At 43.9% G+C, this 18,439-nt stretch overlaps 1 protein-coding gene across 1 annotated transcript in view; it reads right to left on the bottom strand.

The window, feature by feature from the left end:
- Positions 1-18,405, bottom strand: part of CMTM7 (CKLF like MARVEL transmembrane domain containing 7) — a 33,765-nt gene extending 15,360 nt beyond the window's left edge. The window contains exon 1 of the mRNA XM_030551014.1: positions 18,256-18,405. Within this exon, the coding sequence (XP_030406874.1) occupies positions 18,256-18,405 (150 nt within the window). The remainder of the gene's footprint in view (positions 1-18,255) is intronic.
- Between the last annotated feature and the right edge of the window lie 34 nt (positions 18,406-18,439).

Below are 18,439 nucleotides of genomic sequence, written 5' to 3'. Positions count from 1 at the left end.
TATACCCTAATGGTATGTCTACAATGCAGCTGTGAGCATGTCTCCCAGGCCAGGTAGACAGATTTGCACTTGTGCTCTAAAAATAGCAATGTGGACATTGTGACATGGGTGACAGCTTGGGCTAGCTGCCCAAGTCCAAACCTTCTGACTAGCATAAGCCACCACCTGTACTACAATATCTATGCTGCTATTTTTAGCATGTTAGGTCAAGCAAAGCTAGTGGGTGAGACTTTGTCTACCTGGGTTGGGAGGCATGGTCCCAGTTACAGTGTAGACAGACCTTACACAGCAAAGGTGACACTAGTACATTTTAAATTTCATTCTTTCCATCAGCGTGTAAGTATTTGTTTGGATGGCTTCCCAAACCAGAAAAGTGTGCAGGGTCTCAAGACCAGGATACAAATGTTGGTTGTGAGAGACTGGCTCAGTTATTCTGAACAAGAAAGCTGATTTCTGCATGATCAGTATTTCCTTTTACTACACTGTAAAACTGGAAACTTGAGATGTAACAGCTGAGCTTCCATTAGAAAGAAAGATAAAGAGCCCAACCAATGTAAAACTTCAGGAATTAAGCATGGAATCAGTTGCCTTAGAGTTTATGATTCTATGAAGCAGTAAGTCTTTATTTGCATATTAATCTCTCAACCATTTCATATAGGCAGTTTTCCTTGTTTCCTGCCTGCATTTCTAAAATAAGGAATTTATTGAAGATAAAGGAGTTAGAAAAAAAATTAATGGATCTTATTCATATCCTTTAAAATTCAGACAGCAGTAACATCAATTAAAACATCATGTAACTGGAGTACACAGTTTTGTTATTTCCCCATGAGTTTCAAAACACTAAGCTGAATTGTATTTAATTTTAAACTATTGTATAAACATCAAACAAAGAAAAATCTACCATCACTTCTGTAATCTATGACATGGTCAGAGTTTGTGCATCTGGAGAGAAACTTCACAGGAAGCCAGGGTTAACAGCGGGGGGGAGAAGAGGCAAGTGAACCCTCTGGGGGATTTCTAGTTATTTTACAGGATTCTGGTAAAATACAAAACAGAATATAAACAAGATAGCGCCTTCTCTGTTCTGGCTCCAATCAGCAACCTGTTTTCTCCTCAAAAGTAGTCTAGTCTCTAAGGTCTGTTCTACACTACAGACATATATTGATAAAACTACATTGCTGAGGGGTGTGAAAAATCCACATCCCTGAGCACAGTTATACCAAACTAACTCCCCAGGTAGACAGTGCTATGTCAGTGGGAGGGCTTCCTCTGCTGATATATCGACCATGTGTCAGGGAGGTGGATTTAGCTGATGGTAGAGTCAGGAGCGGTGCCAGGGTTTTTGGCGCCCTAGGCAGGGGTCCTTCCGTGCTCCCAGTCGGTGGCAATTCTGCGGCGGAGGGGTCCTTCTGCACTCCCGGTCTTCGGGGCACTTCAGCGGCAGGTCCCGAAGCGAGTGAAGGACCGCTGCTGAATTGCCGCTGAAGACCCGGAGCGCAGAAGGACCTCCCCCCCCCCCGCCGAGTTGCCACCGAGGGTGGCAAAATGCCGCCCCCACAAATCCTAGCGCCTAAATGGAAGTGCCGGCCCCGGGTAGAGTTCTCTCCCATTGGCTTAGAGCATCTTCATTAAAGCGCTACAGCTGTGCCAATGCAGCATTTTACATGTAGAATGGCCCTCAGATTATCTGCCTAAATAGGTACAGCAGAGTCTAATTAATGAGGCCATGTCTACACTAAAAATTTAAGTTGACAGAAGTTACACCGATGATCATAAAATTACATTGCTTGTGCATATTCACACAATGCTCCTTGTATCGGTGGAGCACATCCACAGTTGGTGCTTTAGCACTGAGAGAGCAGTGCACTGTGGGTAGCTATCCCACTGAGCAACTCTCCACCTTCTGCAGCTAGGAGTTCTGGGAATGGATCGTGGTGTATCCTGGGTGCGAGCTAATGATGTAGTTTTCTCCATCCCATCATTCCATGGGCTTCCGACTATGCTGTTTCACGCCATTCTTCAACAGACCCTGTAAACTGTGTGCCTGCCATCTCTGTCTGAAAGCATGGATCCTGTTTAGTGCTCTCCAATCTTGCGATAAGCGTTATGAACATAACGCGGCTGATCCTGCAGTATTTCATGAGTTGCGAATATGAACAGGAAAGTGCAGTGCCTGCCCTGCTGTGTGCCACGGAAAGAAACTATTCCAGATTGCTTTTGGCATTCATGGAGCAGCTGCAGATGGTGAACCATTGAGCTTGAGAAACAAGCACATCATTATGCAGTGTGGGATGAAGAACAGTAGATTCAGAACTTTTCAGATGCTCAAAGCCACCTTCCTGGAGCTGTGTGCGGAGCTCACCCCTGCCCTCTGGCACAAGGATGCCAAAATGAGAGCTGCCCTCATGGTGGAGAAGTGATTAGAGATTGTTGTGTGGAAGCTGGCAACTCCAGACTGCTACCAGTCAGTCACGAATCAGTTTGGAGTTGGGAAGTCCACCAAGGGAGTTGCAGTCATGCAACCACGCAGAGCCATTACTCTCATCCTGGTATGAAGGACTGTGACTCTAGGCAATGTGTGGGGATAGCTTTGCAGCAAAGGGATAAATGGCATGCATATACCAATTTTGGCCCCGGACCATCTTGTGACGGAGTATAATGGAAACCACTACTTCTCCATAGTAATGGAGGCACTGGAGGATAACCGGGGTCATTTTGCATTTGGCAGATTAACAGGCTGCTGGTACTGCCTTTTTGGCAGGTTAGACCTCAATGAGGTCAATGAGGACAATATTTCCATGGGTCATAGCAGCCTGCTGTGCTCTGCATAACATTTGTGAAGCCAAGGGGGGAAAGTGTCCATGGGGTGGAGCGTTGAGGCAGATCACCTGGTGGCTGATTTTGAGCAGCCAGATACCAGGGCTACTAGAGGGGCTCAACGGGGCACTATGCAAATCAGGGAGGCTCTAAAGCAGCATTTTGACAATGACTCCCAGTAATACATGTTTCTGTAATGCATTCAGCCAGACATTGTTTACTTGCCGCTTTGAATGACCCTTGTAATGGTTGGTGCCTGATCATTAATTGTAGTCTGAAAATGTGCCGATTGCCATTGTGTATGAATTCCAGCAACAACCACTGTTTGTAGGACACAAAGATTCATTTTATTTGAAAGAGTATACTTTTATTATACAGCAATACATAGATTTCCATTTCTTACAAGGGATAGCACACTGGGGAGGTTCTCAAAGCTGTATGTAAGTCCAGCTTTCATTCTGAAACCTGTCCCTAGGGGTGGAGTGTAAGGGATACTGCGACAGGCCAGGAACTTACAAAGAATGTGTGTGAGGAGTTTGAGGAAGGCATAGATTGCAGTTCTGTTCGGGGTGCAGAGGGAGTCGAGCATGCGTGTGTTCTGACTACAGCACAATCAGGGACCTTATCACCTCAGTTTGGTCCTCCATCAGCTTTATCATCTGCTCCTGCCCCTCCATCATAAACTTCTGCCTGTTTCCTCTCCTGGCTACCCATTTTTAAATTTTCGTTTGTCATCTCTCTCCATGCCCTGTGATCATGATCTGCAGCATCAGATGACTGCAGCACTTCTTTAAACATGTCCTCCTTGCTCCTCCTGGTTCAACTCCTTATCTGTTAGCGGCACTCCACCAGTGTGTAAGAGATGTCCTTCAAAGGCACATCTACAGAAGCACAAGAAACAACAAACAGTAGCAGTACTGCGAGTGCACTCACAGCCTTGAATCGTAACAGCAAAATACACTTCTTTCTCACTGTCCCTTTGCAAGCACACAGCTTGAAGTGCCCTAAACATAGTGAGTTCCCTCCAAGGTGGGGCAAAGGGTCTGGGTAGTTAAAGGGAATCACAACTAGCGCCATGGGGCCCTATTATAAATTCAAGCACCATTTTCCACAGGCAGAGGTGATCAAAGCCGATCTCTCACTTTTGAGGGTAACTGAGGATGCAAGGGTGCATTTCCCGTATGCATGCGGCTTCAGAAGTTCCTGCAGCAGAAACTGCTGATTAGTGCAGTAAAACTGCCTACAGTGAGGGAAGAAACAAAGCAGCTCTGCCAAGGAATGGTCAGCAGAGGACTGCAGAATACCTCCAGGAAAGTTTCCTAGAGATCTCTATGGAGGAGTTCTGTGAAATCCCAGTCTGCATTAACCAACTTTTCCTAATGTAGCTGCATTAGGGAATGGGAAGCAAACACAAACTGTGCTAGGCTTATTAATTCTATCCCTTACCCCACTTCTAACATATAACAAAAAAAAGGAAAGCTCTACCTCATGGCACTGTGCAGTATCAAATCAAAAGTACTTACCAGAGCTCCCCTCTCCTGTGTCAGGCATCCAAGAGCCGGACTGTTGTGATTAGCTAGACCCCTCCAGAGTCAAAAAAGTCCTGACTTGCCACGCTACTGGATAATCCTCTCACCTGTCCCACATCCTCCTCCAACTCTACTTCCTCATCTACCACTTCATCCTCAGGGTTGACTACACTGGCCACTGCCTCCAGCCTCGCCGAAGTATCCACAGGGCTCTTGAAGGTGGAGGTGGGGTTGTTGCCGAGGATGGTTTTGGTGCTGCACCAGAGTGACTGTTGGCCTTCCTTGCCTCTCATATGACTGCCTCAGCTCCTTGAGCTCAGCATGGCACTGCTGCATGTCCCTTTTATACCCCTTCTCCAAAGTGCCATGAGCATTCTGCCTATAAATATCAAAATTCCTACACCTGGAGCGGAGCTGTGACTGCACAGCCTCCTCTCCCCCTAGACCCAGCAGATCCAACAACTCCTGTGTACGCCTGCTGGAAGCACATTTGGGAGTCAGCATGTTCAGCTGGGAAGATGTGATGTGAGCTGTTCATGACGAGCAAACAGGAAGTGGAATTTCAAAAATTCCCGGGCCATTAAAGGGGATGGGGCACATACCTGGCTGCAGGCAATGGAGTTCAATGGGCATTGTGGGATACCTCCTGGAGGCCACTTAGTGCTACATAAGCAAGCGCAATGTCTACACCAACACTGCGTTGCTCTAACTTTGTTGCAAAAAGCTCTATGCCTCTCGTCCAGGTGATTTTATTATGTTGGTGCAGCAGGAGAGTTAAACTGGCAGGAGGAGCACTGCAGTGTGTATATCTCCACTGTTTTGTTGACGAAAGCTGATTTTTGTCGACAAAACTGTGTACTGTACACAAGACCTAGGAGTGCCTCCCTGACCAACTCTGAAACCCCTTGCAGGGATTTAATTAAAAACCTCACCCGTTTGGTTTGGCGGAACATCCCCATCTAAGGGTATTAGTGAAGCAGAGTGCACCATGACTACAAGGGGGCTCTGCAACATGTGTAAGCCACGATCTACTCTTAGGGGCTGTCTACATTAGAAAATCTTATTACATATGAATGTGAATGGAAGCACTAGAGCAGTGGTGATGAGGTAGAACAGGAGTTCTCAGACTTTTGTACTGGTGACCCTTTTCACATAGCAAGCCTCTGAGTGCAACCCCCATTATATATTAAAAACACTTTTTTATATATTGAACACCATTATAAATGATGGAGGCAAAGCAGGGTTTGGAGTGGAGGCTAACAGCTCGTGGCCCCCCCATGTAATAACCTTCTGACCACCTAAGGGGTCCCAATCCCCAGTTTGAGAACCCCTGTGGTGGAGTATGGCAACAACCACAGCAAGTCATGGTGGGTATTCTATCATCTAGTTCTGGTAAGGCCCCATCAGAGGTGTAAGACTGGGACCAAGGTTTAATCACAACTAGATAATGGTGAACAGGATTTGCTTTGATTTACACTGTTCAAAGCCATGGTCAGCATCACATTTAACCAGACTGCTTAGTCATATTCTGATCATTTTTTTTTTTTAAACACAGATAAGCTCTCAGTGGACACAGTCTCATCTCAAGGGTGGTGTGTTCGCTTTCTCATTTGACCATAATGGAGCTTAGTGTCTTCAGAATTTTTTCTTTCACACCTAATGTTACTTTACACTAAATTCCTTTTGGATCACGATTAGACCTGAGGGCTATTTTCAAAAGGGCAGCAGCCATGGAACACAGTCAAGGATGTGTCTGACAGGATGGGTTTTATTTTATAGCAAGGATACACACTGATAAAGAGCACAATTGCTGACATCTGATTTCCTAGTCTTTATCTGAAGTGATGAATCTATGGCAATGACTGATAAATGAAGGGATACCAAAGAGAGGAGAGTGAATGCACTGCTTTGGGACTGGTTACACAAGAGTTAAACACTACCAAGAACCATGCCCGTTCTGCCACATCCAGTATTCACAGCAACTTTGCACAGCTTACTTCTATTTTAAAATGGTGATTGTAAAGCTAACTTCCGGTAATTTAAAGGTGTTCAGGAAACCACTACCAATATATCCCACTGCCCCTCCAATCATGCAAAACAAATGGCCCAGGCGATGTATTGACTTTCAAGGCTTGGTTTCCTTTCTTTCTTTTTCTTTTTTTTTTTATAAATGCACTCTTTAGACTTTGTCTGATCATTTCTAATATGGTTTCCTGTACACTAGCATGCAATAAGGCTGTCAATTAGCAGCAATACTGCAGGTGTTATTGGGCGGATCAGCTGCACAAAGCCAGCTGGCTCTAATTCACTTTACTCTATTTGGGGTATGTAGAGATTACGCATCACACCCATTTATAACAGAGATTAAGAAATGCAACTTTAATTTATTTAAATTTTAACCCTAAAGGTAATTCCAATAATTTAATAGCAGCCTACAAAATGTATTGGAGTCAATACCTCAGCCTTTGCAATAGCATAATTACTAGTCTCCTTTTACAAAAAGTAGATCAGATTTAAGGAAAAAAATTAGAAACAGTAAGTGTACAAGACTTCCAGTTTACACAAGGAACAGAGTGGATCAACATTTTCTTTGTCCTGCCATCAAACACTTGATGGTGTGCGACTTGGCTAAGAAATTTAAATGCAAGGGTCCACATGGGGATTCTTGTACAGCAGATACACATGAAAACACTGATGACTAGGGCAGAGATGAAAAAACCACGACCTTGGGGAACTGTTTGCTTTTAGTTACTGAATTTGTTATTCCTTCCTTAAGCCGTCCTACATTCTCTGGATCCCCATCCCTGGCAGACAATGAAGAGTATAAAGGTGCTAAGGAATGCCTCAACATTAATCCTGGCTGTTGTAATTCAGCAGATGCAATCCAGGTTCCGATCAGCAGGTCTGCTGCTAATGTACAAGCTGGACCACAGAGAACATAACGTTAGCTGGCTTTAAAAAGGGCCAAGATTTCGAACATGGCGAAGGATTTGGCTTTCCCTGTCCAGCGCAGTGGGGTATGAGTGGCCTCGCCCAACCCCAAACAGAACTGAAATCAGTTAGCTACTTCAATGTGTATATTTAGTCTTGATCTGAAAATGTAACTGTATTGTTGACAAACCCATTCTCTCTCTGTTATTGTCAGGGCTAATGGTTTGTCATGCAGTCATGGGGCGAGGTCACCTGCACTTGTTGGGAGTTTTCTTATGTTTACTCTATAACTTGTGACTTTTGCCTCCTCCAGCATCCAACTCAGACTCTTTAGATATAGTTTACAATTTCAAACCTCCAATGGCTATTAGTTCTACAGGTAACATTTTCCATGTTTCCTGATATCGGCTAGATCAAAAATTTCTTTTATTCAGAAGTTAATTTAAGTATAAGCATAATGATACATGTAGGTACATGGTCCTTCTGGCAAAACCTGTAAACTTATTATTGACTTGGAGAAGAACTATAGGTGGATATGACAGCAGCATACGCAAAGTTAGAACCATAGTATATACCAAGGATCAAAAGACAGGTTTAATATCTCAACATTTTGGCACACCTCCAATTCCCCCCACCCCTCTGTAGGGTAAAGAGAACAGAACTACCTGCTGTGTAGCAAAGTCACTTATATTTTGTTGGAAATAATTACAAGATTTATTTCCATCACCTTCAAGAATAGAAAAAACATGTACATCTCAAGGCCAAGATTTAAAACGTAGCTTGAGTAGTTCTAAGCAAGTCATTCAACACAGCAATGTTTAGTTCTGTATGATTGAGTGATTAGGATTTCCTTTTACTACATGGATGGAAAAGCAATATTTCCTGCGGAGCTTCTTTTGAAGGCAAAGGTATGTCTGACTACAGCTTAAGATTTGGAAGCCTAGCCAAAACAATACAGGGAGCATCAGAAGTGCATGCAAAGCTCATGAGAATATTTTGTAATTAGTTACTCATTTTAGCAGTTCCGCTCGTGTGAGTACATACAATACTACAGCTAATTATTTCAGAAGAGACAAAAAAAGAAATCACGCTGGGAACAGAGACAATAAGGGACTTGAACAATGCTACAGTTAGCAGCAAAGGCAGCAGTAGAATCCAGATCTCCTAACCGCCCATATCTGTGCCTTAACCAGAAGGTGCTCCCTTTCTCTCTCTTCGGCCAGGTCCACACTACAGCGTTAAATCGATTTAAACAGCGTTATATCGATTTAACGCTGTAACCGTCCACACTACCTTAAAATCGATTTCTGTACTCCAGCTAAACGAAAGGAGTAACCCTAAAATCGATATTACTAAATCGATTTAGGATTAGTGTGGACGGATATCGAAGTTATTGGTCCTATTCTTTTACTGAGCTACCCAGAGTGCACCGCTCCGGAAATCGATGGTACCCTGGGACCATGGACGCACACCACCGAAGTAATGTGCCCTAGTGTGGACGCGTAAAATCGATTTTATAAAACCTGTTTTATAAAATCGATTTTACTAATATCGATTTAAAGCTGTAGTGTGGACGTAGGCTATATTTAGGTGCTTTTCTATCTGTTCTTGTTAGCTTTCCCTTTTTGATTTCCCTATATAACCAGAAACAACAACAAAATCATAAACCATACTGATGGAAAGAAGAAGGATTAACTGAACAGGAGAACCCAAAAGGAATTCTGCTGTCCTCTCTCTTCTGAACTAGTTTGTCTTAAAAAAACAAAAAAAGGGGGGGGGCTCAGATACCATGCTCCTCACCGCAGTACAGATAACTAAACAAGAAGAGTTTTCTGACATCTCTTTTTATTATGACATGAGTAAACACTCTCTCTCTCTCACACACACACATCCTCTTCTGTGCAGATCAGCCTGCTAGCTTCAGCATCTCCTACCCCCTTTAAAAGCAAGCAGCTTTGCACAGAAAGCTGTGTGTGTAATATAGGCAACCTGCAAATAAATGGTAATTGGGTTCAGATATGGAAGACTTTCACACTTTATTGACAAAAATATAGATATAGTCTCTGTCCAGAGGAGCTTACAATTTAACTTGTTTAATTTTCAACCACTTAAGTTATTTTTATGATTAATAGCTCTTGAAGAAGGATAGAAATTTCAAATGAGGATTTTCATGATATCTAGCACTCAGAAACAAAAGGCCTGATCCTGTGTGGTGCTTGATAATGAATGAGGCAGGAGACGGCAGAAAGAGAAAGGATAGCCTCATGGTTAATGCAGTTGGATGCTGCCTGGGGAACTGGATTCTATTCCTGAGTGATGCTGGGCAAGTTGCTTATGCCAAACTTTTCACAGGTGGTCACTAACTGTGAGTGCCTCATTTTCTGATTGTTTGATTCCAGGGGCGGCCTTAGGCATGGGCAAACTGGGTGAAAGCCCAGGGCATCGTTATAAACAGGGCACCTCCAGAGCAGGGGTGCCCCTCCCCCTGCTGCTTTGCAGGCATCTGCAGCCCCACGGCTCTTGCCCACTGCCTTGGAGCCCTCCCGGCCAGATGCTCTTGGGAGCTTCCTGTTTGCTGTAAGGAAGGAGGGAGGGGAGAGCAGGGGCACTGATGTCAGGGTATCCCCTGCCCCTGCACCTATGTACCCCATCTCCGCAGAGCAAGTGGGGCATCTGGGGCCAGGGCTCACCAAGAGAGGGACAGAGCTGCTGGCAGATGCTGCTGCTGTGACTGAAGGAGCTTTCAGTCAGACTGGTGAGTACCGCTCTCTTAAAGTGGCAGCGCACGGTCTCTCTCACACTCTCCCAGCTTGCACACTCCCCCAGATCTCACACACACACACACGTACCCCAACATATACCTATATTGTTGTTGTTACTTCCTGCAATGCAGAGTAATATTCTCTGTAATTTTATTATTTCAAAGTGCTGTTATTTTAGTTTTTTGACTGGTCTATGCATTTCATAATTTTATTTCTCTCTTCTGTCTACATTTAATTCTTTGAGTAGTGAATTCTAAAATGCCTAACCTGTCCTGGCTGGAGTAATCATCATTATTACTTTTATTATCATATTGTGCTTTGTCATTCATTATTTAAAGTAGTACAATCAAATAATAGTATCCTCCTAGAATGTAACTTTAGCTTGTACTAACCTGAGCAGTGCCGGTTTAAAAAAACATCAGCTAAACGCACAACTTTATACACGGGGCAGATTAAGGTTGTTTATTTTCAAATGTATTTTTAGCTGTATCTATAAAACAACTTCAAATTGGCATGAAAATAAATGCAGTTCCATCTATGATACCAATAGCAATTATGGAGTCAAATATTAGTGAGCCACATACATGACTGTGATCGGTAAACATACATGCCAAAATAATTAGAAAAATAAATGCCCCTTCTTAATAAAAGAGAAAAAGCCTTAATCACATATGTTAAAATTATGTTTTTAGTGAAAGACAATTGACTAAAATAGAGTAGATAATAGCAGTAATACAGAGTGTGTCTGTTAGAGAAAGTAAGCAGATTTTATTAATTTTTATTTATCGCTACTAAAGATAGCGTACAAAGTATCAGATGTGTGTTTCTGATATCTGTGTTAAAGCTCCAGAACTGATACCTCAAGGTTTGGGATTGAGAATATCTTGCTGTATTATCTCCTGATTGTTCTGAAAGGTACATATAAACTTTAAACGTGGCTTTAACTGGAGTTTGTATATATTTTTTCTTTTCTTATATAACAATTAGATACAGTGCTTCTGTCAGCTAATTCCTAAATTATTATCTGCAAAAACCCTAGCGTTTTCAGGTATCTAAGTAGTCCCTGGAATCACAGCTAAAGTTTCCTTCCAGCCCCCTAAAATCTGAACTGGTGCCCTGGGTGGGACAGGAGTGGCCAGAAGGCTGCAAGAGGGCTGTGAGTTCTGGCAAGATGCAGTCCCAGTGTGACAGTGCAAAGCCCGCCTTGAGCCACATGCCAAGCACCAGGCACCACAAGGTGCTGCAGCAGCACAGAAAGGTGGCAATACACCGTATAGCATGCCACACTTACTTCTGTGTTGCCACTGCTGGTGGTGGTGTTGCCTTCAGAGCTTGGAGCCTGGCTAGCACCCGCCAGCATCAGGCTGCCCTGCCAGTGCTTAATTTGTGACAGGGCTGAGCTCTAGCCTCTGGCATCTCTTTCAATACAAATTAAACATTGGGGGAGGCAGCAGGGCAAAAAGGTGATGGGATGGGGAATCCCAGGGAGCCCATGGGGGCCAGGAGTGATGGGAGGGCGCCAAAATACAAATTTGCCCAGGGTGCCATTTTCCCTAAAGCTGGTCCTGCTTAAGACCCTGGGATCTGATTTGCAGAAGTGCTGAACAGTGTGCAATTAATAAGGTGTGGGGGGGGCATACACTGATTGAGGAGAAAACAAAATATTTCATAGTTGCTCATTAAGTAAACACCATCCATCCTGTGCACTGAATGAGACTGAATCAACATTGTACAAACCTCCTTAACTCTGGCATTTCCTAACTTTTGAGAGCTTCACTTTGCAAACTTAATGTTCTCTTAATATAGCTTTTGTGTATGTGTGTAAATTATACACACACACGCCCCCTAAAATTTTCAGAACACTTTATAGTAAAGTTAAAAACCAAGCTAAGATTACTTTTATTAGAATTAGAGGGTGCCTTGTTCACAGTTCAAATATCAAGCACATAATTGCTTTTGTCAAGACAAAACTTGGAAACTACATATCTACACAACAGGAAAGCTATGTCTTTTGTTATTGCATTAGTGCTTTTCCAAGGAATTAAAAAGGAAGCTGTCAGGTCATTTTTTTATTGGTTCTATTATTTTTTACCTCAAGATTGTTTGTAAAAAAACCTCTTCCAGAACCTTGAAAAGATAATTGTGTTCGCTATTGATTTTGTTCTTTTCCATCTAGTAAGGATTGATTTTTTTTCCTGGTTCAGATTGAGCTGAAAATATCATCACTGTTTTTAGCTTAAGCACAACTTCAGTTTACAGTCTGTTATCATTCTACAACAGGTTTTGTCTGCTCAGGAAAATGTCTCTGCCATGGGAATAATAGCCTGGATTCTGGGTTGGGGCCAAGCTCAGTTTGACTTTGCCCAGAAGGGAGTGCTGTCTGCCACCTTCACACTTCTCAGACTCCTATGCAGTTTGGGAACAGAGCTGGCCCTGGCGTAAACCAGAATGGCCTCAAGGGCTACACTAATTTATACTATGTTACTATGGCCTATGTACACAATAGCTCTGGCTGTGCCTTCTTCCTCTCTTGGTGCACCACACTCTAGCACACCCCTACACCATGGAGCTTTGTGATGGTAGTGCAATCAGAGCCATTCCACTGGCCCTACACAACTGAGGAATCCCCTTAAACTGGTTTTATACTAGCTTTGCTGCCCACCGAGCTGGCATACATGGGCTTTATAATCTGCTTTTTTTATGATTAACTTTTGGATATAAATTTCTACTAAAGCGACACGATCAGTATGGAATCTGGGCACTTTTAAAAGACTAGAGTCCCCTTCTCAATACTTGTGGTTTTACAATCACATGCTCATATTAAAAAATAAAGGGTTTCTCTCTTTCCTGTTGATATGTAAAAGACCGGTCACAAAAAATGACACAGGAAACTGACTTGTTTACCACATAAGAGAAACTGTGAAACTGACTATAAAGAAAATGCTGTCAAGTGCACAAAGTAAACAAACTGAAAAATAGAGAAATATTTTCGCCCTTACTCTCTTTCGGTTCTATCAGTTTTAGATCCTGATCCTGAAAGCTCAGACACATGGGCAGATCTCAGGGACTCGATGCAGGCACAAGGGCCACCCAAGAGTATAAACTTACAGGATCAGGGCCTAAAATGTTACATATAATACTCATAAGCTAAAACATTTACAAGTAGAAGTATATTTCTGTAGAATGTCCCTTTAAACAACAAAAATCTAGGACTCTACTGTACATTTGTTCCCTCTTTGGAGTTGTAATTCTTTTGCAAGATTAGAGAAATTATATCGTGGAAAAGTATCACAATTTCCAGTAATATTATAGACGGGAAACACACTTTTGTTACTTCCTATTTCAGTCCAGGTTAACCATCACAGACGACCATGAGTGCTTTGATACCCATAGCAGAATAATCCTTTATCTTCAAATTGACTGAAGCCAGTAGTCACAACAATGTAATAATATTCAGATTGCCAATCAGCCTTTCAAACCTCTATTAAACCTGATCTTGTTGGTTTGTGTTAATACCTTTAACAGAAAGCAAGAGCTGAAAAAGCATGTGTGGCAGAGAGATGCCATAAAGGGATCCCTCTTCTCTTTCCTGTGTGTGATGACTTTCAGCACATTCAGGTGATGTACTAGAATTATTTCTAATTATTTTATATATATTAAAGATACACTATCATCTTAAAAAAAATACTTCTCTCTGAATTTTTCCTTGCTAGCATTACAAGGACCATCTAAGGTTACTGTATATTAAAAATGAAAGTAAACATTTCTCTCTCCTTTACATTTTGTTTACTTTTTGGCCAGAGAAGAGTGCCTGGGGAAGCAGGGACAAGGCCAGGGCTGCGTTTTCATTGCATAAATGCTAGCATTCAGATGCTGCTAGTAAGCATGGTACTCCCAGAAGGCATTATACCCATCTTTGGCCTCCACTGGCATAACACTTCTATCACTGATCAGACTGCTACTCTACTAGCATTGTAATTTATTCCTGTATAATTAATTAAGGAATGTATATCACTCCACAGTATACAGTGCTTTACAAACTCAGGTCCCAATCCTGCAAAAACTTACTATGGCGTGAATTAATTGGCATCATGAATAATTTCATGGACACAATGGCATAGGTGCCAACTTTCTCCAGTGCTGGTGGGTGCCCACGCCGCCCCACCCTTTTCCCCACCCCGACTCCATCCTTTCCCTGCCCCCATTCCAACCCCACCCCCAAAGTCCCCACCCTAACTCCGCTCCCTCCCTGCCCCTATTGGATCCCTTCCTCAAATCCCTGCCCCGGCCCCACCTCTTCTCCCAGTGCATCAAGTTCCTCCTTCTCCCCCCTCCCTGCCCCACGAATCAGCTGTTTCACGGTGCAAGCACTGGGAGGGAGAGAAGCAGGACGCAGCAGCACGCTCGCAAAGGAGGTGGAGGTAAGCTGGAGCAGGGGGGGCAAGGCGCTGCCGGTGGGTGCTGAGCACCCACCAATCTTTTTCCATGGGTGCTCCAGCCCCAGAGCACCCACGGAGTCAGCGCCTATACACAATGGAACTATTTTATGAGGCGAGATAATATGATTGAAAAAAAAGTTCTGCAGAGAGAATATTTCATTGGCTGCAGTTGCTTGTTCAGAACCAGATTGTTCTGGTTATTTCTAATCCTAGTACAGGGGTTGGCAACCTTCAGCACATGGCCCATCAGAGTAATCTGCTGGCGGACCGCAAGACATTTTGTTTACATTGATTGTCCACAGGTGCGGCACCTCACAGCTCCTAGTGGCCGTGGTTCACCATTCCTGGCCAACGGGAGCTGCGGGAAGCAGCACAGGGACATGCTGGCTGTTGCTTCTCGCAGCTCCCATTGGCCGGGAACAGAGTACCGCGGCCACTGGGAGCTGCAGGGGGCTGTGCCTGAGGACGGTCAATGTAAAGAAACTGTCTCGTGGCCCGCCAGCAGATTACCCTGATGGGCTGAGTGCTGCCCTAGTAAGTAATCTTTCAACAGAACGGATTCAAGTTTATTAAGCATCGTGACATCACTTCAGAAAGAGACTCAACTGTCCAAAGCTCAATAGATTTCTGAGGTCACCTTTATCGCTCATACTAACAGTGAAGCTGACAAGCAAATCATCTGAAGGAAATGGAAACAGCTCATCCTCATGATTTGCTCGGAAGCCAACTGATCTTTCTTTAACTTGGTAGTTTCACAGTTACCTCAAAAGTGATAAATGACACCACTTTCAACCTAAGAAGGTTTGCTGCGTCTTTGTTAAAATCACTGCAGCAAACTGCCTGCTTTAATTCTGATAGTCTCAGCCACTGTACACCATGATAACACTCAGAGAATGTCGTCATGCCCTGTGGATAACCCCCACTATCAGAGTTTGAGAAAAACAAGCCAAAGAAAAAGAGATTGCACTAGAGAATAGATCTTATACAGTGACCTCATCGCACTCATAGACTCATAGAATTTAAGGTCAGAAGGGACCAATGTGATCATCTAGTCTGACCTCCTGCACAAAGCAGGCCACAGAACCCTACCCATCCACTTCTATAACAAACCCCTAACCTATGTCCGAGTTATTGAAGTCCTCAAATTGTGATTTGAAGACCTCAAGCTGCAGAGAATCCACCAGCAAGTGACCCATGCCCCACGCTGCAGGGGAAGGTGAAAAATCTCTAGGGCCTCTGCCAATCTGCCCTGGAGGAAAATTCCTTCCCGACCCCAAATATGGCGATCAGCTAAACTCTGAGCATGTGGGCAAGACTCACCAGCCAGCAGGAACGAATTCTCTGCAGTAACTCAGATCCCATCCCATCCAACATCCCATCACCGCCCACATGGCATACTTATCTGCTGCTAATCAATGATCAGTTGCCAAAATTAAGCTATCCCATCACACCATCCCTTCTATAAACCTATCAAGCTTATTCTTAAAGCCAGATATGTCTTTTGCCCCCACTACTCCCCTTGGAAGGCTGTTCCAGAACTTCACTCCTCTAATGGTTAGAAACCTCATCTCACTGTGGGAGAGGACTTTGGAGTTTAGTGACCAAGCTATGATACTCATTGAATACATATATGTCCCAATAATGTTCAGTTACCTGTCTCAATACAGAATAATAGAAAATAGGAACTAGGACTGAAGGGACTTCAAGAGGTCATCTAGTCCATCCTCCTGCACTGAAGCATAATTAGACCATCCCTGACAGGAGTTTGTTTAACCTGAGTTACAGGTTGCAATTTTCAAAGGCTACTGATAGATTAAGCTACATAACTCCCACTGAAATTAACGGGAGTTTGAGGTTAAATGCTCAAATTACTTCTGAAAATCAAACTCACTGGTTTGATTTCATTCTGTCATGACATGGGACATTCCAGTTCTTAGCTTTTATTTTGAATTTAGCACTGTGTTTTTCAGCAAGTCACTTCATCTCCTAAAAACTTATTCTAGCCAAGACATTAGGTGGAACATAAAACACTGTTCATAAATGTTGCTATGCTATCATATACATAATCTGAATATGACTTTGTATCATATGCTTTAGAAAAATCAAAAAGACTGTTTTAACTGACAGTTAATTTGAGTTTCACAAGAACAAGACGTCTTTTTGTTCTTTATAAAACCAAGAATAAAAATTCACACAATATCCTGTAGTTAAATAGTAACCTGGGCAAATCAGTGACAAAATAAACAAACACAAATTTATTTCCTAATATGTAAAAGAGTAACTAAAAAATAATCCCTCATTATCTCAGCTAAATTTACGGCTGAATGCCTAGGAACAAGAATTCTGTAAAAGGGTTGGCCACTGCGGGGTCCTGGTCCATGACTGAGTTTCTAGGTGCCACAAAAATGCAAGTTAATAACAGTAACAGTGAGTGCCTCGAATGGTTTTCTCCATGTCCAAGAGGTCGAGGATCTATGGAATGAGGCATAGGATTCCAGTACTGGAGTCTGAAAATAACCCCATCCTGTAGTGCTTGGAATCCAGACCTAGACAGGACTATCTGCAGGGTGTGTGAACCCCACAGCAGTACGTAATTTGAGAGGCTTTGGATTTTTAAATGCAACAGAACATTTCTACTGACCACCCAAAGGAGGCAATTAGGGGGTGAGAGAGGGAGAGGCCAGTTATGTGGCCAAGAGATGCTTCTCCTGCTACAAAGAATCATAGAAGTGTAGGACTGGAAGAGATGTTGATAGGTCATCTAGTCCAGTCTCCTGCACTCAAGGCAGGACTAGGTCAAGGCAAGATTACTGGGTGTTTGTTTAACCTGTTCTTAAAAACCTCCAATGATGGAGATTCCACAACCTGCCTAGGCAATTTTCCCAGTGCTTAATCACCCTTACAGGAATAGGAAGATTTTCCTGATGTCCAACATAACCTCCCCTACTGCAATTTAAGCCCATTTCTTTTTGTCCTATCTTCAGAGATTAAGAACAATTTTTCACCCTCCTCTTTGCAGCAACCTTTTATGTACTTGAAAACTGTTATGTCACCCCTCGGTCTTCTCTTTTCCAGACTAAACACAGGAATTTCAATCTTTCCTCATAGGTCATGTTTTCTAGACCTTTAAACATTTTTGTTACTTTCCTCTGCACCTTCTCCAGTTTGTCTACATCTTTTCTGAAAGGCGGCCCCCAAAAGTGGACACAATCTGCCAGCTGAGACATTATCAGCACGGAATAGAGCAGAAGAATTACTGACAACACTCCTGCTGGTACATACAGGAACTATGTTATTACTATTTTTTGTAACAGTGTTACATTGTTGATTCATATTTAGTTTGCGATCCACTGTAACCCAGATCCCTTTCCACAGTATTCCTGCCTAGACAGTCACTCCCCATTTTGCATGTTGGCAATTGTAGGGTAGCTAGGGATGTGACTTATCGGGTTTATACTCTCCAGTCCACAGCACAAGCTAGTCCCCGGGCTCAGAAAGAAACTTCCCCCAGCGGCTGCTGGTTCCGGGTTTCAGGCGCTCGCCTCTGAGGCTGTGGCCAGGGGGAGGCCAGGGGACGAGAAACCAGGCGGGCGCGAGGGGCCCCAGCTGAGCCCAGCTGCAGACGCCGGGCTCGGCACGGAGACAGCAGGAGCCGCCCCGGCTCGCAGAGGGGGGGGGAACATGGCGCCTCCCTCGGGATGCTCGGCGGGGACCGAGCCCACTGGCTGGGTACCTCCCGGGGGCTGCTGCTCCCCGGCCCGGCCCCCCGCTCCTTACCATCTGGGCGACCTTCAGCATGGCCGAGCAGGAGCGGGTGTAGCCGCCGTCCAGCAGCCCGGGCTCCGGCCCCGGGGGCGGCGGGCAGGAGGAGCTGCCGGGGCCCCCGCTGCTGGCGCCAGTCCGGATCACCCGGGCCCCGTGAGACATCGCGCCCCGCTCCGCGCTCGAGCGGCGGTGGCGG

This window comes from Gopherus evgoodei, chromosome 2, assembly GCF_007399415.2.
Source record: "Gopherus evgoodei ecotype Sinaloan lineage chromosome 2, rGopEvg1_v1.p, whole genome shotgun sequence".
In the NCBI taxonomy this organism is placed as follows: domain Eukaryota; kingdom Metazoa; phylum Chordata; order Testudines; family Testudinidae; genus Gopherus; species Gopherus evgoodei.
The sequence above is the reverse complement of the archived record's forward strand: the minus strand, read 5'-3'. Positions and strand labels throughout refer to the sequence as shown.